Source organism: Toxotes jaculatrix, chromosome 18 (genome assembly GCF_017976425.1).
Source record: "Toxotes jaculatrix isolate fToxJac2 chromosome 18, fToxJac2.pri, whole genome shotgun sequence".
Taxonomy (NCBI): domain Eukaryota; kingdom Metazoa; phylum Chordata; class Actinopteri; family Toxotidae; genus Toxotes; species Toxotes jaculatrix.
In genome coordinates this window covers 20,393,755-20,416,061 of record NC_054411.1, presented here as the reverse complement: position 1 = coordinate 20,416,061, position 22,307 = coordinate 20,393,755, and the positions used below count along the sequence as shown (strand labels likewise).

At 41.5% G+C, this 22,307-nt stretch overlaps 2 protein-coding genes across 3 annotated transcripts; both read right to left on the bottom strand.

The window, feature by feature from the left end:
* Window positions 1-1,997: 1,997 nt before the first annotated feature.
* ube2z (ubiquitin-conjugating enzyme E2Z) lies at window positions 1,998-9,462 on the bottom strand. Of its 2 annotated transcripts, XM_041062816.1 has the most exons (8): window positions 9,131-9,462; window positions 8,569-9,053; window positions 7,913-7,985; window positions 5,933-6,120; window positions 5,642-5,753; window positions 4,186-4,298; window positions 4,007-4,097; window positions 1,998-3,085 (listed from the first exon to the last, which is right to left on the bottom strand). In XM_041062816.1, the coding sequence occupies exons 2-8, from the start codon at window positions 9,033-9,035 to the stop codon at window positions 2,903-2,905; spliced, it is 1,227 nt and encodes a 408-aa protein (XP_040918750.1). In that variant the 5' UTR covers window positions 9,036-9,053; window positions 9,131-9,462; the 3' UTR covers window positions 1,998-2,902. The 2 variants fall into 2 exon arrangements, with proteins under 2 accessions (XP_040918750.1, XP_040918751.1); XM_041062817.1 differs by having other exon boundaries at window positions 8,569-9,462.
* Window positions 9,463-11,618: 2,156 nt separating this feature from the next.
* On the bottom strand, window positions 11,619-17,232 carry atp5mc1 (ATP synthase membrane subunit c locus 1). Its single transcript, XM_041063262.1, has 5 exons — window positions 17,125-17,232; window positions 15,555-15,602; window positions 14,738-14,818; window positions 13,587-13,765; window positions 11,619-12,062 (listed from the first exon to the last, which is right to left on the bottom strand). Exons 2-5 carry the CDS (start codon window positions 15,591-15,593, stop codon window positions 11,948-11,950), a joined length of 414 nt encoding a protein of 137 aa, XP_040919196.1. The 5' UTR covers window positions 15,594-15,602; window positions 17,125-17,232; the 3' UTR covers window positions 11,619-11,947.
* Window positions 17,233-22,307: the final 5,075 nt, after the last annotated feature.

Genomic DNA, 22,307 nt, shown 5'->3' with positions numbered 1-22,307 from the left:
CCATTTCATTTCTCCAGACAACAAAGCCCAAAGGATCTTCCTGTGGGTTGAACTGCAACTAGAATTCCTGATGTTTAGGGAGCAGTTTCATTCTCTCCAGACAAGCTTACTTTCTCCTATAGGCTTATCATTTTTATAATTATTTGTAATTATTATATTATAATTATATTTATAATTATTATTTTCTTTCTAATTTTATATTTCTTCCCCAACATATTCCAAATTGTTTGGTAGGTTTGTCTTCAGTATTTGTTTTAATTATTTCTCAGGCTTCATTTTTTAAAATTCTTTATTTTGTAATAGTGTTTCCAGTAATCTCTATTATTGATTATATTTAATCAATCCCATATTGACTTCACGGCGTTATGATCTGTAAAAAGTCTGTGGGTTCCACCTTATCTTTTAAGTCTTTTGTTTAGTAATAAGTTTTATCTTGGTAAAAATGACAAGATTTTTACTATCCTGCTTCAGCTTTTAAATAAGATTTACAAAATAAAGTAACTACTAAAAAAAATTTTAGTACTGAAAGCTGGTGTGCAGGAAAACTGCAGATTCCATCAATTTACGCCTACAAACTATAAAAAATACACACTAGTCACATGTCTCAGCACTGAACAACATTTTATTCTGTACTTTTTCCAGAACTTCTGTACAATACCAACGTTTTCAAGACCTGGAAATGATCACTTCAGTAAGTAATCCAGCCTTTGTCGAGCCACAGAAGAACCCTGCTTTAAGCACAACACAACACAACCAAACAGGGATATGATCTCTTCACTTCCAGGAAGTCATTTGCCATCAACATTTTGGCAGTCACATATATTTTGCTAGGAGCTGCTTCTCATATAAACATTCTATAACGTAATAAGAGAAAGAAAAAAAAAAAAGGAATGCCCTATGTTAGTAATCCCATTTGAATGGGAAGCAAACCTTGACAAGACGTTGACAGCAGAGACAAACTGCTCTTTTTCTCCACATCGAGGTGGCTGATGAGAGCTAAAAGCAGACACAGAAGGGCAGCGGAAGGCAGAAAGAAGCTACAACAACGATCATTCATTCGTCTGACCCATTCGTCTCATGCTGAGGAGCTTCTCGAAAAAAGAGTAAATGAAAAATGCTGAGGACGAACAGTCTGTATGTGGGCTTGAAGGAAAATACCGTATGCTTATTTGTTTTCTGGCAGAGGGTTAGATGAGAGGAAGCCGCCCTCATGTTTGTCTGTTAAATCAACCTACACTTCGCTACCAGGACGAAGACACTCGCAGCTGAAGCATCGCTAACTTCAGCTGAACTGGGATGAGGACTGTGGATTTTACAGTAGAGTCAGGCGAGACAGGGATGTCTTTACAGCCGGTACGAACAGGTGGAATGATTACAGCAACCAACAGCACTTTCGATGTATCTATGGGCATGTGAGTATTGAACTGAGATAGACATGGAGAGTCTGAACATGTGCTATATGAGTGTTTTCTTCACTGAGAGCCCTTCAACCCTCAGAGGACACTGTGTCGAGCCTGACATCTAGTGGTGAAAAGGGATGCTTCTGAAATTACTGCTATTAGTTGGGGTTTATTTTCAGCAAAAGGTAGTTGACACAATACTTACAGTGTTAAATGAAATTATGTTTAAAAAAAAAAAACCCATAAGACTTGCTTTGCCTCGTGTGTGCACCTCTGTACAGATGCACCCAGAGCCCAGAGTGAGTGAAGTTACTTACTTAATCACAAAAGCCAGTAACCCGAAGAACAGCAGGGTTTCTAAATGAACAACGCACCCCACACACAGCAAATCAGCATTAGTTTCAACATGACAATGAGAAAACAGCATAATAAAAAGGGTAGAAAGGTGGATGTCAATGAAACTGACATTTCATGTCCGGTTTCTTATCTGGTAAACAGATTTACTGTCAGTTCAACAGCACTATTAACAATGAGAGTCAAGCAGAACTTTTTCTATAATATACAGGAATCATTGCATTTAGAATCGAGAGCTGCTGATGTTTTGTTTTTTTTTTTTATGTGGCCTGGCTGTGTGGAAGCAGCTGAGGTCCAGTTTGAAAGAGGTGTGGTGCGGTTTCACCCTGGCCAGAGGAGACAAGGCACATAACTCGCACAGCCTTGGCTAAATGTTCGCTTTCTCCGACTACCTTCCATCACGAAAGGTCCGTCTTTCCTTCCTCCCCTCTTGAATTCAAAGAAAGTGAGGCTACTTTGAAGGAGAGCCTGCTGTGATCAACACCATCATCTTTCACTGCTCCAACCAACTCAGGCCAAGGTCCCTTCATCCCCCTGTCCAAACCTGGCTCCACGCTTGAGCCTAAGGGAGATCCTGGACTTCTCCTCGTAGATCCCCACCAGAAAGTTTTTTTTTTTCTTCCTAGTGGCAAAAGAGTATAAAAGCTGACTACATTTCTGTTTGGACTTGTGGATCAAAGTGTAACAGCTGCTTTTGAGTGTTACTGTATGTACTTTTATCCAATCCTACAGTGTGAATTTAAAGGTTTGAGACATGAAACTAACATCTCACAAGCAATGTGGGCTAGTTGATCTCAGCCATCTTGAGTTTTGGAATCAAAGAGGACATCAAAATGAGAGCTGGTTAGCTACAAACGTAGCACGAATACACCACTCTAGGCCAAATTTGCCAGCATCTGACCAGCGGCTGGTGTTTCTTTTTCATTCTCAGGAGAGCACTATCATTTCTTCTCTCTCTGCTACATCCATCCAACACAGGCTCGATTCCACACCTGAACCCTGGACTCACTAAAGCCTTACACATAGGTGCTGCGTCGTCTTCTGTGATTTTGTTCCTCCACTGCAAACAAAAAAAAAAACAAACAAAAAAAAAGGTCCCTTTGTCTTTAGTTCTCGGCCTGGCTTTGAGTCCAGCACCATCCAGAGAGTCAGGGCTGGGAGCTGCCCTGGCTGTCCGGGTCCGTCCCTGAGGAGCTGGTGTCTGAGTCCGAATCGTCGTCGTTGTGGTCATCCTCCGCCAGGCTTTTCTCCCGTATCCGCCTGTGGGTGGCGCCGAGGCGAGCCAGCAGGCCCTGGTAGTCGAAACGGCCGCGCTTCTCACCAAATGGGTCCTGGGTAGAGGAGACGGGAAAACAAGCAGAGGCGTGAGCCAGGTTTGAGCATGTACAGCAGGATACAGCAGGAAAAAGCACCTGTGCAATGTTCGTTAACTTAACGCTCCTGACAACTATAGTAGGATAAACCCCACTGATTGTCTGAGTATCAAAGCTAAAACCATCTACACCCCAGTGTTTCTGGCCTGTCATCTGCATCATGAAACATCCAGCCGCTTTGGTTGCTAACAGTTCCAGTAACTTACAGCAACACAATCAAACATGCTGCTGTTGCTGTTGTTACAACATTTTCAAAATCACCCAAATGCATCTGTTACAGAACGTGATGAGTGTATCAGTCAGTCAGTCAGTCAGTTGTGCCTGCTCAGTATAAATGAGCAGAAGCTGCAGTCATCACAAACTATTCAAAGCCCCATCAGAGGCACACACACCGCTAGCTAGTGTTTACAGCTGTGACCGATGCCATGAAGCCCCATTAACAGCCTCAAACCTGAAGCATCTTCACATAAAGAATAAATTTGATTTCTTTTTTTATTTCATAACATTTGACATGTACAGTGTTATACAATATACAGTGCTTATCAGGTGTGTGCTGTGGCTGAAATCAAAGGTAACAAGAATAATAATGGGTTTAGTCGTATGACGCCCCTCTGATCTTTTTTTTTCTTTATTAGTATAATTTAAGTGAACGCAGGTTACAGTAATGAAAAATGATTTCCACCAGGTCTTTAGGCTAATGTTACATTATACATAAAGTCTTAGAGACCACTGGCTGTAATTGTGATTTTGACGACTGCTCGCAGCATCAACTGAATGCCAAGACTGTTAGCATTTTAAAAGCTATATGTGATATGGTTTGAATTACAAATGGAGATCAGAGGAAAACGTATACATAAAATATAAATAACATGTCGTCACCTGCATGTTCTGTCCTTGTAGGTGCAGTCTCTCTTTGCAGACTCCCTCGTAGAAATCATAGTATTCTAGGAAGGACTTTTCCATCACACTCCTGGAAGAAGGAGAAGAAAAGAGGTAAGAAAGTGAGAAGGACAGAAGAGATGAGAACATGTTACAGGCAGAGGGAATGCTGGTCTCACCACAGAGCTTCAGGACAGGGGACTTTGCCTTCCAGCATGTCACACACTGCCACCCTCATGGTTTCATGGCGGATGCACTCGTTGTAGTTCTTACTGTCCCCTGGGTGGCGCTCCTGAGACACACACACACATAGCAGAGCCTTGTCTGGTAACTTAAACCAAAGTTCATTAAAAAAAAACAAAGATGAGCTGCACTGGTGAGGATGATGGATTAGCTGGTACTTTGGTTGGTATCATTATTCAAACGGAATCGTCCCAATTAAATTTAATTTCCTGTTTTAGAGAAAAAAGATGTTAAAATTAAAGACATTTGTCAACTTATCAAGCCCTGTGTAATTCAGCTCTGACACGGCAGTCATGAGAGTCATCATTACAAGTCAAAAACCACATATTTACATTTTCTAAGTCTTTCCCATTAACTGAACTGAACGACCCATAACTTTAGGTGTTAGCCACTGTCACTGGTTGCTTTTAGCTGAGCGCCGTGAGAAAGTTTGTTGTCAAACACAGGTAAGATTTTGTGATTCAGAACCCAAAGTGTGTGTTTTTCCTGCCTTTATTGTGCATTTGTAAACCGTAGGCTGGGCGCACAGTGTTTGGGAGAATGCTAGTCGGTGTTTCCAGACTCAGGAAAGGTGTCCAGTAGTAAGCTATTTTTACAGTAAGAAGCGGGGGCAGTGTGAGCAAATGCTACGTCGTTATATTTCTTTTTTTTTTTTTCCTTCTTGCTCTCTGTCCTGCAGTCTGTTCTCCTTTCTGGGTTGGTTTGACAGCATGGAGGGGGGGGAAGAGAGAGAGAGAGAGAGAGAGAGAGAGAGAGAGAGAGAGAGAGAGAGAGAGAGAGAGAGAGACTGACAGCTGAGCCGGGCCTTAAGAGGAAGCCGTGGTGTTAGGTGGGAGCTGCTTCATTCTATCAACCTTCTACTGCAGGTGGAGCCAACCAGTAAAACAACAGCATTGTGTAAAACAGACACATAACATTTCAGTCATTTAAACGATGCTCTTATATTATATTATAACCTTTATATTAATGGCACCTCTTCTATTGTTGACTGATGTAAATGCATTTTGCTATCAAACAGCGATAACAGTGCCAACATGTAAAACTACAAGGATGGAGGTGGTTCCACTGATGTTATATAACATCAGATCATATGTGCTCCCACAGCTGACTGAAGTGTTTCAGAGAGAAAAACGAGGTGTTCTGAGGTTTTTCAGGAAAAACTGACACATATGGATGAGACACTTTGTGCTTGGGTTTGTTTTTTCAGTTTGGCACACTTTGGATAGTACGGTGTGTTAATCAGCTCTGGCTCCTGTTCCCACAGGATACTGGCGCAGTGTGCTTAGGTGCTAGAAGCTGCACTGGTTCTGTCATTAGTTTCTAACAAAGATGTGTTACTGCTGTTTTTAAGATGTAAACAAACACACACACACACACACACACACAGTCTACCTGTTCAAATCCAGGTTCGTTGTGATAGGGGTTCTCTGTCATCAGAGACTGGATGGAGATGAGGACAGATGAGATACTCTGGGCTGGACTCCATGCAGGACCTGTCCATGTCCTACACAGAAACACACACACAAATAGTAGTTTACAGTATGGTCACTGCAACTTGTAAGACAGAAACACATGAATCACAAGTGTTTCCTAACATAACTTGTTCATCATCATGGCCGACCATCCTCGATGGATTCCTGGTGAGACATCTAAAAGCTATGACAGGAATGAACCCCGACTCACCCCAGGATGCTAAGGCAGACCTTTCCGTTGCGGTAAAAGTTGGGGTTGAAGCGGACAGTGTTGTGTCCCGTGGTGATGAGCTTGACCCGGGGTGGGTGGATGGGGTAGTCGGGGGGGCAGCGGAAGAGGAAGAGAAAGAAGCCGCCCTCGTATGGCGTGTCAAATGGCCCTGTGATCAGGGCGTGGATCTGCGGGGAAGGAGAGAACGAAAAAAGCGATTTCAGGAGGTAAAGACGTTGGATTAATGGATGAAATACCCACATCAGACTCCACTGCGACGAGCAAATGTTCAACTAAGAGGAACATTAAGTCAGTGATTCTTCAACCATAAAAAAACTTCACTCCTTCCATGTGTCTTAATGCTGGTTTCCAGTCTGGTTTCAAAACTAGTTAAACTGGAAAAGCCCACTGTGACAGTCAAAGTGTGATACATGCAGGAAAACATCCTGATGCTACCCACTCCCACATTCCACAGGCAATATATGAATAATTTAACCATGAGTATTAACTACAGTGTTCAAAATAACTGTACAGCTGCAACTATGGCAACAATTTTCATTATCAGTTTATCTTTTCAGCATGAAAGGATCTTAGAAACCTTGACAAAATTACCTTAAGGTTCACTTACGATCTTAAGAGTTGCTTTCACATGCAACTCTCTGTCTTCGTTAGCATATGGAGTTTGCTCTGTTGTCATGGAGATGTTTCAGTTACGTGACCTGAGTATGACAGCTGACCCATCGCTATGACAACTGGGCCAACTCCATCTGCCGTCAAAGACAGTGAGATGCGGTTGAAAGCCACACGCGGAGCTTGAGTTGAGGTAACTTTGTAAGATTCATCTCTGGATTCTATTTTTGATCATGTTTATTTACAGGAAACAGTTATTACTGCTGCTTATTCAGTTGCAGGAAAAAAACTAAATGTTCATATTGTAAAGATAGTTCACATTGTGTTGTCCAGCAGCTAGATTAAAGCCTCACACACACACACACCGATGTTTACATGTCTAATATGAAATATGCCACATATCTTTGCTTGCTTTTGCTTTTTCTGTGAACATATTCAAAGATGTTTGGGTTTAGATCTGGTTATTTACAACTGGGATCTTAGTTGTGTAATGTTGCTTACACTGTACACACATGAGTAACTGTTGAGATCTGTGCGCAGAGCGACACTGCTACAACAAACTCAGATGGGACCCGTCTATTTTTTTAATGATGACGCCTCAATCCTAGATCTCAACAAGTACAGTGTTATTTTTATTCAATTCGATCTAACTGACAGGAATGACGACACAACGACAAACATAAGACCCAAGCTGTGATTAACTGGAATTCTCCATTGTTGGGGTTAATATTAGGTCACAGCAATCCCAATAAAATAAACACTGTCAGTGTAACTTAAGGACAAACAACACCAGATCAGCATACACATCATTAGGCTGCAAACTCTGCAGCTGCAGTGTGGAGCTCCAAACAAATCAATCAGAGCTGAGCAAAGCAAAGCAAAGCACTGATACAGTTAATCATACACCCCATTTACACTGAGTCATTTCATGCACAGTGTGAAAAATCCCCTTGGTAGGTGCTTTGAGAGGTTTTCTAGCCAGGTGTTGAAAGGGTGTAAATGCATCTGTCTCTGTCCACATCCGCATCTGTAATCTTTACACCTCACACAGATGAAGTACTGTGCAAGCAGCCTCTACAGGATCTGTTCCCTGTGATAATGACAACTGAACTTACACAGAAGCTGCTCTGAGTTTAGCTGTTGCTCTTCCTGTCTCATAGAACAACAGGTAGAAAGCAGACCCAGCTGTTTCATATATGTTCAAATATGATCATACAGATGTTGCGCCAAGCTGTTGTAACATTGAGGTGATTCCTGATCAGATTTATTTGGATTTTATCAGAACATTTATCTGAAGTGTACAAGGGGCCGTGGTGTGAATGCTTTGTCAGACAGGACCTGGCATTTTACCTTGGTCATGTCCTGAGGATCGGGGACGACAAACATCCCTGGTGGAGGTTCCTTGTAGATGGACATGATATCCCTGCAGAGACAGACAGTTAGGCAGAGAAGGAAGGAGACAGATCAGGTTTCTGAAAGGGCAAAGTGACTGTAGCGATGAAGGGAATCTTAAATAGAGATCTAACAACGGTATCTGTTATTCAAAGTTTTTCTACTATATTTCCAAATACTTTTCCACAAATAACTATTCTGTCAAGAATTTTCATAGGGACTAGTTCTTTGGTAGAAAATCATTGCAAGTGATTCAAACAGTCCACAGGATTATCTCTTTGAACAGACTATACTTGAAAAAATACCACACGCAGTAAATGAAATGTCCCTTAGTTATTTGGGTGAACTGACCCTTTAATAACTTTTAAGTTCATTAGGACGTGACATGACAAACGTTTAAGAACCACTGTCCCAATGTGTATTATTGTGTAACAGTTAAAATGTGCCATAATTTGTGAAATTCCTAAAGGTTTCCAGTGACAACAGGAACTTTAAGAGAAAAAAGCTTTCACTTTCGATTTGACGCAGCTCATTGAGGTTTTACACGTCTTTTCAGCTGAAAACGTAAAATTATTTTTTTCAAAACAGTTTTACCGTTGGATTGTTTTTATTACCTCTTTATCCTCAGGATGCACTGCTGGGAAGCCTTCTCGTTGTCCCAGTCCGTACTGAGTGTCGGGTCCCAGGAAGTGGCGTGGATCTGGGACAGGAGGCCCGCTCCTGCCACCCCGGCCACCCCGCCGATCCCTAGCCCAATACCGGGGAGAGGCGAGGAGGAGTGTACGGTTGGAGACACTGCCACTACCGGTGGCGAGGTGCCGGGGGTGAACGTGTTTCCAAAACCGGCAGGTGTAGCAGTGACAGCGGACATGGGGGCCACCACAGCGGTTAGGCCACTATGCGCGGCCGCAGCGGGCGAAGGAGAGGCCGGATTGGAGCTGGAGTGAACACCGCTTGCTGCCGAGTTTCCCACCGGGAGGGAGTTAGCCAAAGTCGGCAGCAGCGAGGCTCCACTGCCCTGTCCGGTAACGCCTAAGCCAAGGGCACCGCCGCTGGACTCCTCTCCAAAGCTGTCCGCCATGGCTCGGAAGCTAGCAAGCTAGAGCAAAATCGTTGGTGTTGACTAATTTACTGTTAACTAGCGTTAGCTGTATTGACAGTTAAGTGCGAAGTTACCTCTGCTTGTTTTGCTGTCCAATGGGATCACAGAGCAGACGAACGGGGTAGAGGCGAACCCAGTGGCGAGGCCAGAAAACAAGGTATTTCTTCCCACGACATGGTGGCTATTTATCGTTAGCTTAACAGTGTTTTTCCTCCCCAGGCCTCCAAAAAAGTATGAAGTCGTCACCAAAATTACCTTGTCTGCCTCGCTTCGGCTTATCAATCAGTTCTCCGCTCGGTTCTTATCGGTTTGAAGGAATATGGTGTCAGAATATTGAGTTTTATACCGATCACATCGCCACCAGTCCGTCAACATAACGCAACTTCAGGATCTGATTTCTCACCGATCAAGCTACTCCTACATTATAACACACGGGACATCCGGTGGAGACCTTCAAAGTAAAATTCCTCTTTGACTTTGGTTGTTTGAAGGGGTACTGCTGAGAGTGATGCAGTCAAAATTAAATTGTATAATTATTAAATCAAAGTATTTATTGGAAGAAAAATGTGATTAAATATAGATCAACTCACAGATCATAGATCTGCCCCCACAGTGAAGTCTATCAGACAAGTGATTCATTAAAATGACATAAAAATATGTAAAGGTTAATTCTTTTCCTGTAACCCCCAATCTAGAGGACTTCACAGGCCCACTCAGGTTCTCCCAGGACAAGAGTCAGCCTGGTTCAAATTCTCCTCCTCCTTCTCCATTTGGGTCATGTAGGGTCTGGTTTTATGGATGTGGGTCTCAGGTCTGTGTGTGTCTGTATATGTCCAATACCTGAGTGCAGGTGGTACATCACAATTACGACAGGAGGACATTCTTCTGAGGACATTATACTGTTGCTCTTTTCCATCGTGGCTGCTAATTGATTGAATTAACTGGTAGAGAACCATGCTGATCGACCATGTTTTGGATTAGGTCCAATTATCTTCTAACTATCTCCTGAGTTTCCAGGTAACATCTTGTCTTTGGAAGATGGGCACCAGTGACATCCTATGGGTGACATCTGGGCATTCCAGAAACAAAGAGAGCAGAAATTGTAACAGCTCCCTCCCCAAAGTGGGACAACTGAGAGCAGATCTTGTAAAATGAGGATATACTTTCTCCTTTTCCTCTTGAAACTTCAATAAACGGAGAATTTCTGAAATCCACATGCAGGGCTTTTACGTGATGGCTGGTCTGACATCATCTGCTGCTGTCCCATTCAGATGTGCCTCCATTCAGTCAGCTCTAGCTTGTTGTTGATGTTATGCAAAGTGACACAAAGGTAACCAGGTAATTGTCTGTCCTCATAGCTATCCACTGTGGCTGCCCTGTTGCTGTCAGTCTACATACATTCTCACTTCTGGGATGATGGTGAATTGAGGGGTGAAAGGTCATGTCACAGGCAGTCACAAATCTTTGATTCTGAATGTAAACCTTTACATGTTGTTGCTCTCACTCTGTGGTGGATCTTGGGTTTATCTGTAAATTACTTTCTTCATGTTTAAGGCTGTCATTATAGAGATAACAATGATTTAGTATAGAAAAAAAACCCTTTTCACTAAGAGTTAAATGATTAAAAATTAAATAAGCAGAGCTTCTACCTCCACCAAGGCCAAACAATCCTACACGTTTGTGCAGCTCTTATAAAAGAAAAATAGAAGGAAAAAGGACATAGTCTGTTAGCTTAAACGATCTGCTTGTAATTATAACCAGTTCCGGACTGCTATCAGGGTCTGCACCAAACTCCTAGATCCATAAATAATCAAAGAAAAAGCTGATAAATGTCCTGAAAGGCATTATTAAGGAAGGTGATAAATAAAAAATTCCTGAATCTGCCCATTTCTTGAAGGTGGTAAATACGTGAGTTAAATAAAGCAAAGAAAGACTGATGGCTACATTTAGTTTTTTTTTTTTTTTTTTAAGAGCAGTATAGCTGTATATTATGTTTAACTAAGCTGTCTTTAACTGTGTGTTGTAGATTTCATTTCAAACAGATAAAAATGGCCATTTTTGCCCATCAATCTAAACTCAATAATCCATAATGACAAAGTGAAAACTTCTTTAGAAATGTTTGCTTATTTAATCTCAGATGCAACTAGTTCCACTCCTGACTTTATTACTCCTCCGTTACATCTCTCATACACATTCTCTCCATCAGTGCATGACACTGGGCCCCCCCCTCGATTAGTCCTCTCTTTTTTGAAAAGTAAGACTTTGGATGGCATAACCTTGGCTGCCAGTTCTACTGTAAGGAACTCTGGGGTCAGTTCTTATCAGGATATGTCTTTTACTTCCCACCTTTGCGCTCAAAATACAGGCTCACTTGTGCTCTTAAACCAACCTGTCAGGGTAGACAGCCGTACACCCCGAGTACTACTCTGAGTTTGTCCCCTCTCCATTGTTGCCAAGTGCTTGCTCATGGTGGGAACTGTTGTAAAGCACAATTTAACAAACAAGATAAACTTGTATTTTCACTGTACCACATGCAACAAAGTAATAAGTAATAATCCAGACTTTTTTTTTTAGTTTAGTTATCCCAACCATTTATTTTGGACAGATTATTTCAACCAAAGTGAGGTCTTACATAAAACTCCAGAAAAACAAAGAGAAGTGTAGGAACATAAAAATGTAGGATTGGAGGTGTGTTACCCTCAGACGTTTAATATTTTTTTTGTCCGTTGATTGGAATGGACTATCGACTTGTTCAGAGTTCCCGTTCTGGACACTCCCCTCCGGATGGAAAGGGAGGGAGGGAGAAGGGAGCAAGGAGAGGAAAGGAGACTGGGACGGAGGGAGAGGAGGGGGTGAGAGAAGGGAAGAGGTGTGTGTGTGTGTTTCCAGGTTTACATGGCGAATAGAATGAGGAACGCCACCATCAGACAGAAGAGACCCATAGCCTCAGACAGAGCAAAGCCCAGGATGGCGTAGGAGAAGAGCTGCTGCTTCAGGGAGGGGTTCCTGTGGAGGAGGCCACAGAGGTACACAAAGTCAAATACACACTTAACAGTCAGTTTGTCATCTACACCCAAACCCAGTCTAATCCAACAGTCCAACACTCAGTCCTCCTTCATGATGGTTATTAAGTTCAGTTTGTGTTGAAACTGTTAAAGAGGTGTTGATTCATCTGTATGATCCGTTTGGAAGCTGCACTTGGATGTGTTTTATTTAGCCCATAACATTTTATCTGCAGTTTCAACACAAACCGAACATTATAACCTTCATGAAGGAGGATTTATTAAAGAACTACTGTATTAGACTGCATTAGTCTTAGCTAGGTCGACCTAATAAACTCACAACTGAGTGCACAGCTGATTAAATGTTGATTTCACTACAACCAAACAAAGACACGCATCTGCATAAAACAGTCTTGCAGGAACGATACAAGGCTTGTGTTCTTCCACAAGACACATGTAGTGTGTGTGTGTGTGTGTGCCAGAATGTGTTATCAGTGGTAACGTAAAAGCTTGAATTGAGTGAGAGAGTAAGTCTGTGTGCAAACACTGACCAGGGTGTACTTTTGCTTACATCCAGAGTTCAGTGAGATCAGTGCTAATGCGTTTACACATGAGTGAGTGAGAACTGTGATGTGCAGGACAAACGACACGTGTTCCTGCGCTTTTCATCTGCAGCTGCTCAGTGTTTGGTGTTAACCATTTGGATCCATGTCTCCTACATTATGAATCAGGTGTAGAAACCCTTGTGTCTCAGGCTTGTTCTGACTGTCCTTTGGTCCTTTTCTGGCTGCAGTTTTTCATGGTTATCGTCATGTGAAGAATAATACTTCCTATGTCTGTACGGTAAATATGTAAACTGGGCCAGAAGCTCTGTCCAAAGGTAACTAAACCTGCCTTAAGACTCCAGGAAGTTGCTGGTCCTAGCTAAGAAACAGCTGGTCAAGTGAGCCTTTACAGGGTACATACTAAAGATGGACATTTGTAAAACTGTAAAACTGTAATACCTTACAGTGCCCGCTCTTTATAAGCCTTAAAATCCACAACTAAGACCCCATGCTATTTAAACAACACTAGCTGGCAATTCTAAGAATGTACTTGCTTGTACAAATCACATGGAACAATCACTGCGACAGAAATTTTTACCTGTGAGCACAAAGTCACTTGTGTCAAATGACTATAACTGCAGAAATTCAAGCATCAGTTTGTTGTGGCTATTCCCCATCAGTAGGTATTGAGGCAACTACAAATACGTAAATGTAACCACTAAAGGTAAAAGTGCCCTAAAAACAACTGTGCAAAGATGTGACACTACACTGGACCTCGCTGCAGCTGTACTGATCAGCTTTGGCTGCCATCAGTGAGGTGTACATCTAACAATGTCACCTATTACAGTACAAAATCAGATTACAGACGACTGTTTTAGAACAAATGAGTGTGACAGCAGAAGTGGGATTGAATGGCTCAAAAGCACTGAGCAACCCTTCAAGGCGCTGTGGATTACACCATCCCTGATGTGTAAAAATCTTACCTGGCGTAGCCAATGATGAGGCTGCCGAACACTGTTCCGATTCCAGCTCCTGAGCCAGCCACACCCACCGTGGCGGCACCGGCACCAATGAACTTGGCGGCAGTGTCGATGTCTCGGGAGACAGCGCTGGTCTGGAAGGAGCGGGCTGGGACTACAGACTGGCTGACTGGCAACAAGGCCTGGCAGAGGAAGAACAAGTACAGCATTGGTTTTCTTGGCAATGTGTCAGCAAAGAGCCAGTGAGTCATACTGAATATTAAGCAGGAAGCTGTTTATATTTACATTAATGTAAATATAAACTTGTACATTTGATTTATTCAGATTTACCCACTGTTTATAGTACGCTGAAAAAAAAACAAACAAAAAAAAACACTTAATGTGAAATGTGTGACCTAACACGTAAGAGGGGCTGCACACAACAAAACTGAACTCCATAATTAAAGACAAACAATTGAATGCAATGCAAAAGCATTAGTGAACCACTGCTAAGTGATGAATCAAAAAGCATGTTTTATATTTCAGACAGAGAAACTGTCTATTCATAATTTATTTCACAATAACTATCCAAAAAATGTGCTAGATTCTGACTTGTGGTCAGTTCAGTGTGGGTGATGCGGAGATATACTTTATACCCACAGATTTTTCTACACATTCATAACTCACTAACAGCTGAGTTTGAAAAAAGGCCACTACATTCACATCAACAACACTGTGATCTCAAAGTTACACGCTAATCATCACGTTTTTAAACACCCAATTTTTCCTGTTTTTGTTTAAATTTAAGTCGTTTAAAATCCAGTGAATAATTTATGGTACAAAAGTGAGTTCCTCCTATAACAATATAATGACCCAAGTCATACCTTCAAGCTATCTTACATTAGAACTATCTTAGCAGAAAAGAAAGAGACAGTGGCTTGATTGGAATAGCACAGTCTTCAGACAAGCGGGTTCAGGATGATAAAAGGTGAAAGCAAAGGAACCTACACGCACAACACATCTGTGGGAACATCTGCAACAGCGTTGGAACGAACTTTCGGAACAGATTTGATCACTGTTGTCCATCTCTATGCACATCCCAGGGTAAATTAGCTGTGTTAGCAAGAAAATAAACAAAAAATAACAGGGTGGAAGGTCGTTTATATGAAACTGACCTGCTGCTCCACTGTGGCTTCAGGTCTGTTGAAGAAGGAGACTGAGACTGGCCGGGCGAGGACTCTGGACCCCCCACGCAGCTACAGACAGACAAGCAAACCCATTACACACAGACACAGACACACACACACACAACCTGAGACACCGTATTTTAAACAGCACATCCACAGTGTGTCATCTTAGTGATTTTCTCTTACAAATATCACAAGAAGAAAGACCTGAATTAAGGTCTCTGCAGGTGCTTTAATAGCAAATAATACCAAAATCAATTGATACTCACATCTGAGAAGCTGAGACAGAAGCCAAACAGAAAATGTTAGGCAATGTTTTATTGAATTTTAATAACCAGTTATCTATATAGTTGCAGATTATTTTTCTGTTGATGTAAATCGTTTCAGAGTCAGTGTGTCAGTTGTAAATATGGAACTTTGCCCTACACAAAATCTCCATGACTGAGATGCTCTACATGCTGCTGGGTCAGCTGACATGGAAATGCCACTGACTGCAACTGAGAGAGAGCATAGAACAAATGTGGCTGCCATCTAGTGACAACTGCAACAGTTAAAAGTCATTGTTTGGGGTCATGACACTGAAATTTCAGATTTACGGTTGTATAGGTTGATTTATATCCATCTTCACATAAGTAAATTAACAAGATATCCGCTATATGACAGTTTAAACCTTCATAATTCGCTACTCATGGTTACATCAATATCTGAACCATCTTTCAAAGCTAGATACTTTGAACATCCCCAGCAATCTTAGTTCTAGATGCCTAAAAACATGATCTTATTCAGAGTATGACAGCTGACGTACCACAGCAGGAGAAGTGACAAACTTGGCGCAGGCGTACATGGCTGGAACCTGGAGAGAGGACAAATATACAACTTCAGTCAGTGTTTTCATGCACAGTCCCATCTGACAGATCAATTGAGAGACTTGGTTAAAGGCTGTATGTTCACAGGAATCAACACCGATCCTTTGGGGCAGACCGGTCCTTATGGGCAGATATTATTATATGATGAACACAAAAGAGAGCTGGACATTTAATGGTCATGCTGGAGGTGAACCTGAGACACCGAAACTAGATGGTACACATTACTGTATTACAGATGAAACTTGCAAAACACATACTTTAGGAACAAAGACTTATGGATAATAAATATGGCAACTTCACAGGGAATTCAAAATATTGTTCAGCCGGAGTGTGAATAGATGAGGACTCAGAAGGTGAAGGCTACAGCTCTGTGCCATAGTTTGCTCTTTACTGCCTTACATTCAGCTCAGGGTCAAAGTACACACATACTCATGTAAGACAATTTCCTGCACATGAAGTCATCCATCTAAAATAAAACTTATGTTTTGCCTTGGTAACAGAAAGAGAGATCTGGACTATGCAATGGTCAAGTCTAGCAACAAGTTGAACAAAGATCAGTGCAGGTCTGATCTGTTGCTGCTGGCCTGTTCAGACAGGAGGCTAATCCAATTGCACTTGCTACTATAAAGGATCAGCTCCAGAAAAACCGCTAAACGTCCATACCTGCTGCTGAATGAATGGCTTTAACACTCCCACTTTTAGACGCCATTAGCTGAAACCTGGAGGACATTTCTTCTTGGAAGTTTCACCTACTCCAGGATGTGACGATACATATAAATACCCGCGTGTTGAGAAAACAGCAGCACGATTTTAATATTTGCAAATCCAGAAAGAAGGTTCGCTTGCATGACCGTGTCACTTGTTTAGACCTGGGTTTAGCTGATTGTCGTCCTAGAGGAGGGGATGCACTGGAGCTAAGCTAAGTTGCTAAGCTAACCAGCCCGCAGTCGTGAAGGTCAAAAATGAGCCGCAGACGGTCACATGGGGCCTAGAAAGTAGGCATAGTGTACCCCCTGCTAAAAGAAACCCTAACCGGACCATAGTGCAATGACAGGGTGCGACATTACGCCAAAGGTATCCGACAGGGGTGTCCTTGTACCGGCAGACTCATTCAGAGAACGGTAGGCCCAGAGTGTCAGACATTTTACGTTCAACAGCCTGTCAAAGCAGCTTGGCCGCGCTGTGCCCGGTGTGTGACCCGCTGCTTGCATTTGCTATACCACAGCTACAGCGGCTCACCAAGACTCACTGTTCATGTTACCACTGCTCTATTTTCTGTCTCCTTGGATATGCGGAAAACACACATTCTGATCAGCTCATGAGTAATTCTTATGAACCAAGTCATTGAATGGCCGACCTAGCTTGGTAGCTACCAAATGTTAGCAATTATAGCTAGCTTTCCAAACGTCTGCTGCCAGACGTAATTCAAATGTCAGACACACATGCATTTAAAAATGTACCCCAAATGGGTATAGAGAAGTGTGGGAGTTATATGAACGCAAATGTTACCGGTTCGTTACGGCTTTCGGAGGGTCCGGGATTAGCTGCTCTCGCATACAGCGGCAGTCAATGAGTGTAGGATGGGGCAAACTGTCACCTTGTCATTTATAAGCTCAGCGTCTACGTCCTAAACGCCCATTGGCCAGAGAGAACTCTCCTTCATTCATAATTGGCCCATCGCCATGTTACATGCGACCCTCCAACCTATCGGATAGACTTTTACTAAACCATGAGGATTGTGACTGGCCAGGAGGTTCATGAAGGTGGGACCAAAGGAACTTTCATTAATTTCATTGGACAATATTGCCGGGAACGATGAGTTTACGAGGAGCGACCTTTCAAAGCACATCCAGTGTCCTATGGACCTATTGGCTAGTCTGTGGGAAGTCCCGCCTACAGGAGAATGCGCTGATAACTACGGATAAACTGTTGAATAAATTCTCAATCACACTGTCAGTATTTCATACCTAAAATTCTGTTATTATGCCATGTAGGCTTACACATATGATAAAGGGGGTCTGATACTGATGAGTTAACAGCTTTACACATTTATACATGGATAAGAACATAAAGCCAAAGCTAATGCTGTCTGTGTATTAGGACAGGATTAGTATTTGGATTTTTGGATGATATGAATGGGGTGGACAAAAGAAACACATCAATGTGTGTACAAAGCTATGCAATGGTTGTCGAGATGAGAGTGCTACATGCTGAGAGTTCTTCAGTTTAACAGGCTGTTGTTAATCTGTTGTTGTATAGTTCTGGAGATTCAAACACACAAGCAGGCAAATTAGTTTTTCATCTGTTCAAACAGTGGTCAACAGGGATTGACCACTCAAAAAGATTAATGCAGCTCAGATCAAAGTTAAACAAATTCCAACTTACTGTCCTAAAAAATTCATCATTTTTAAATTTGTGTGCATGTGTGTAATGGCACTTACCTACAGAGGGCAGTGTCTGTCATCAGTTACCCTGCCTTCAGAGGCTAAAAATGTATATCTAACTTTTGAGGCTTCTGTTGAAAAACAGGAATCTCTGCTATATACAGTACATATTTAAAATATATTTATAATACATAATATGTGCATCTATGTTTCTTTTAACAATTAGGATTGGTGAACTTTAACTTCTTTAGCTTTAACTTTTTGACACTACACTTCCTGTCTTAAAGAGAGAAGTTACAGTTATAGGCATTAAAAATGTTCCTTCCCTTAACTCCTCTGTAACAGTGGGATTATCGCAGGCCTTTCTTTGTGAAGTCTGTCGTAGTCAGCCAGCATGAAACTGATCATTAAATAACTGTTAAAAAGTTCAGGCCCATTTAATTTTCAATAGAAATGAACTGACATCAAATTCAGCCCCATGTACAAAAGTCCGGTCTGCATTTTTTTTTTTAAATCTGAAAGTTTAAAAATGAAACGTTCATTTCATCATCATAATGGCAGTGTTATTCTAAGCTCTTTGTTCTACATTCTGAGCACACAAACAGAAAAGAGACATTTCAGCTTGACTTTCTTCAGTGAATCATTCGCAAATTGCATATTTGCACTGCAGTTTTTTCATAGATTTCTAATGGTTTATCTTACATACTCATTTTTTTACTACCTACCCTTCCGCTACACATATTACTTATGTATTTGACAAAAATAAAGCTTTGAAACCTGAAATAATTTTTATTTCAATATTGGCACTCATAGATTTCCAAACTCTTTAGCTTTTCCTTCATCTCTCCATTCAACCCATTATTAGGCGCTGTGACCTCTGACCCCTGGATCCTCTCCTGAGCTCTAACGTTGTCCAACTAGTAACTTGCAGCTTTCTCCGCCCGTGCACCCACTCCAGATGAAAACGTCAGCTAAATGTTAAAAACGTAAATGTAAATAACTCCATTTACTGCCACCACTGAACAGAGGAAGTACGCTGTCAGCTGATTTATGCTGACCGTGCTGTCAGCTGATTGGCTGATATCAGAGAAGGACCTGCTCATAAATATTCATTATATCCCATAAAAAATGTTATAGATTCCTCTATGGAGATGCAGGGAGAGGCAGACAGAGCTCTTTCACCGACCCTCCACAGCAGCAGAGGGCGCCAGAACATAAGATGTAACAAAGTTTACTTTGGTCTTGGAGTCAGTGTGTTTAAAAATCAGTTTTAATTTGAATTTAGCTTTGATTTTTTTTTTACACGACTTATACTTTTCTTTCATGTCAGTACAAACTTTACAGGAGCAAATCACCAGGACATGATTCCTGCATGTGAAACCTCACTGCAAAATGTAGAGGCAAAAACTGAAAATAGATAAAATCAGTGAATCTGAAAAGTGAAGAAACTCTTGTCGACTTACTGACTTCTTGTGCTCATATGAATCCTGTTTGATGCTGTAGTCTCACTGAGAAGAAGGCTGTAAGTTGACTTTAGAGACAACAGCTACAGGGTTCTCCTGAAAGAACAGACCTGTGGTTTTCAAAAATTGGATGCTTTGAAATTGCCGTGAGGATAAAAATGAGCTGATGTTCCATACTGAGCCCCTTCCCTCTGTGCACTGTGCATTAACACCAACACCTTCAAAATATCCTTTAAAGACACACTGCAGACTACACATGACAACATTGTATTTCACCTAGAGAACCTTTCCCAGGTTTGATGTATGTTTGTTGTTTTTGGTCATTTAAGTTGCAAACACATCTTTCACATTTTTGTTTAAGAATATACACTATGTAAGCACAATATCAGCGCAAATTATGTGCAATTAATTATTAAATTACAACAAATAAAGTGACACAAAGTTAACCTAGAGCGAAGGCTCTGAGGCATTTGCCTGGTTTTCCCGGTTGGTGATCCAGCCTTGCCTCACTGGAGCTGGGCAACATGGGAGCTCTTCACTAGATCATGAGAGGTACCACAGAAAAAGAGCAAAAGTTGCCCTCAGACTCTCCTCCAGCTGTCCAACAGCTGTCTTGAACATGAAGCTGAGCTGGAGTTGCAGGCCGTTTTCATTGTGTTAACACAGAAACATTCTGAATGGACCTTAAATACTTTACACGGAGAAAGATGATGACGATCCAGTCGCAGGATAAAGATAATGACAAAGATTTAATTTCCTTTGTGCAATTGTTTTATTGAGGAACGATATCATGACAAATATCCATGAGAAGAAGTGCATTGACCCTGAACCTAACTACAGATACTTCAGCTAAGAACCATTAGAATACGACACCATATTAAGTTAAGTATGTTAAAATTAAGAAAAAAGTTAAATAGAATATATGCACATCATAATGTTTTATCTTTATTTTATTTATTAATACTTTCTTGTTGCACGTATGATCACTTCTCTGTGCTGTACTGTGCAGTACTGTGCCAGCCATTTTATTCAGTCAGTGAAGTGTGTTCAATTATAATTCTTTATTAAAATATACAGCACATATAATAGTTACAGTCAAATCTGTGCTAAACAAAGACAAAAATGTATTATTAGACCCATAAAATGACCATGCACTAAATGAGAAAACAACAGACAAACCGATCCAGTCTCATTTGGAAGAAAAAAACAAAGGCAAACAATCAAATTATGACCACTTTCATGTTCTCCTGTGCAATGAAGGACCTGCTGGCTTATTTTAAACCTGACTGATCATCTGACTGCTTATGTATCTTGCCGTGCTATTTTTCATCAGATCTCACCAATCACATATCTTTGGTAAGTACAATGTCATTTTAGCTGACAGAAATGATGCTACAAAAACAACCCGCAGGATACAATGAACTGCATTTTCTCACTGGATGCTCTAGTATTATTAGTAGTAGTGCTATTATTTGTTGTGTTTTTGTCTTTTGTAGAATTTCTTTTACAGAATTAGGTGCTTGCTTTTATTCAGAGTGACAGATGGATATTCCGGTAGACTTACTTTAAACTTAACTTTAGTGATCTTTTTTCTTTTTCCATAGTGTTTTGATGGTTGATGTTTATCCATGTCCATTCTGTGTACAGATTGCTAAACACACAGTGAAAACTTTAACAGTGAAAAATGATGAGACTGTAAAGACTCACAGCAAAAGGTAGAGTTGTGGTGTATTCTCAGCACTCTGCACGTTATGTGGTGTTTCACCGAGGACGTTCCGTACGGAGTCATGGAGTAATGTAGGGAATGCTCACATAGACTCGGTACAAGGCAGCAGCAAACAACTTCACATCCAAACTGTGCAGCCCACTGCTCATGTTCACATTCAACACTTACAAAACTCTCATGATTTAATTAAAAAAAAATTCTTATGCAAACAGCAACAAACAGTAATAAGTGATCCGCCAAGAATGTTTTTCAGTGGCACTGAAATGGAAGTCAAAGGGACTCTTTGTTGCAGGACTGCACGTCACCATCGGGAGTCAGCGTCACATCCAGCTCTCCTCATACATCTATGAGCTGGTTACCTGCCTGTGTGGCCTCTGGGATTAAAGTGATATTACAAACTATTTTTAGAGCTTAACCACACAAATATTGCACCAATCAAATCACACTGACGTCAGCATCATTTGGAACCAATAATTGACACCCCCCCCCAGAGAACAATAATGTCGGGAGCACAGTCGCTGCAGAAAAATAAATCAAACTTGAATGTTTGTCAGCTTGCAAGAAAACTCTGAGGCAGACTGATTGAATCCTCCCTCGCTTTACTATCCAGACATATCCACACACACACACACACACTGAGAGAGACTGCCATCTTCATTAGTGTTGAGTGCCAATGTGGCCTCTGGATTTATTGGCAGGCAGAGGGGAAGCAGACATATATACACACGCGACTACACACATGCATTCAAACACACACATGCACACCCGCACAGACACAACCACACATACACACACACCTCCTCAGCATTCCACTCCACAGTAGCCTAGTAATGATGACCTACCTCAGTGGGATCAATAGACTGGAGACAGATGAGCCTGGTTAACACACACACACACACACACACACACACGCACGCACGCACGCACACACACACACACACACACACACACACACACACACGCTACTATGGTCACGCTACTATGGTCAAATGAAAAAGTCTGTGTGTGTGTGTTTGAGAGAGATCTATGGCATGATAGCATGATGGAAACATAACTGCCTATCTTTCCTCCCTCTGATCCATCTATTCATTTTCCAAACTGCTTCTGTTGTTTATGGTA

What these genes read in the sequence shown, in the direction of transcription:
- atp5mc1 (XM_041063262.1), bottom strand. Translation starts at nt 15,593, where the DNA reads ATGTACGCCTGCGCCAAGTTTGTCACTTCTCCTGCTGTG. An exon ending in TTGTCACTTCTCCTGCTGTG is followed by an intron (nt 14,819 to 15,554) that starts GTACGTCAGCTG and finishes GTCTGTCTGTAG; the next exon opens with CTGCGTGGGGGGTCCAGAGT. An exon ending in AAGCCACAGTGGAGCAGCAG is followed by an intron (nt 13,766 to 14,737) that starts GTCAGTTTCATA and finishes TTCCTCTGCCAG; the next exon opens with GCCTTGTTGCCAGTCAGCCA.
- ube2z (XM_041062817.1), bottom strand. Translation starts at nt 9,035, where the DNA reads ATGGCGGACAGCTTTGGAGAGGAGTCCAGCGGCGGTGCCCTTGGCTTA. An exon ending in TGCATCCTGAGGATAAAGAG is followed by an intron (nt 7,986 to 8,568) that starts GTAATAAAAACA and finishes CTGTCTCTGCAG; the next exon opens with GGATATCATGTCCATCTACA. An exon ending in TACAAGGACAGAACATGCAG is followed by an intron (nt 3,086 to 4,006) that starts GTGACGACATGT and finishes TCCTCTACCCAG; the next exon opens with GACCCATTTGGTGAGAAGCG.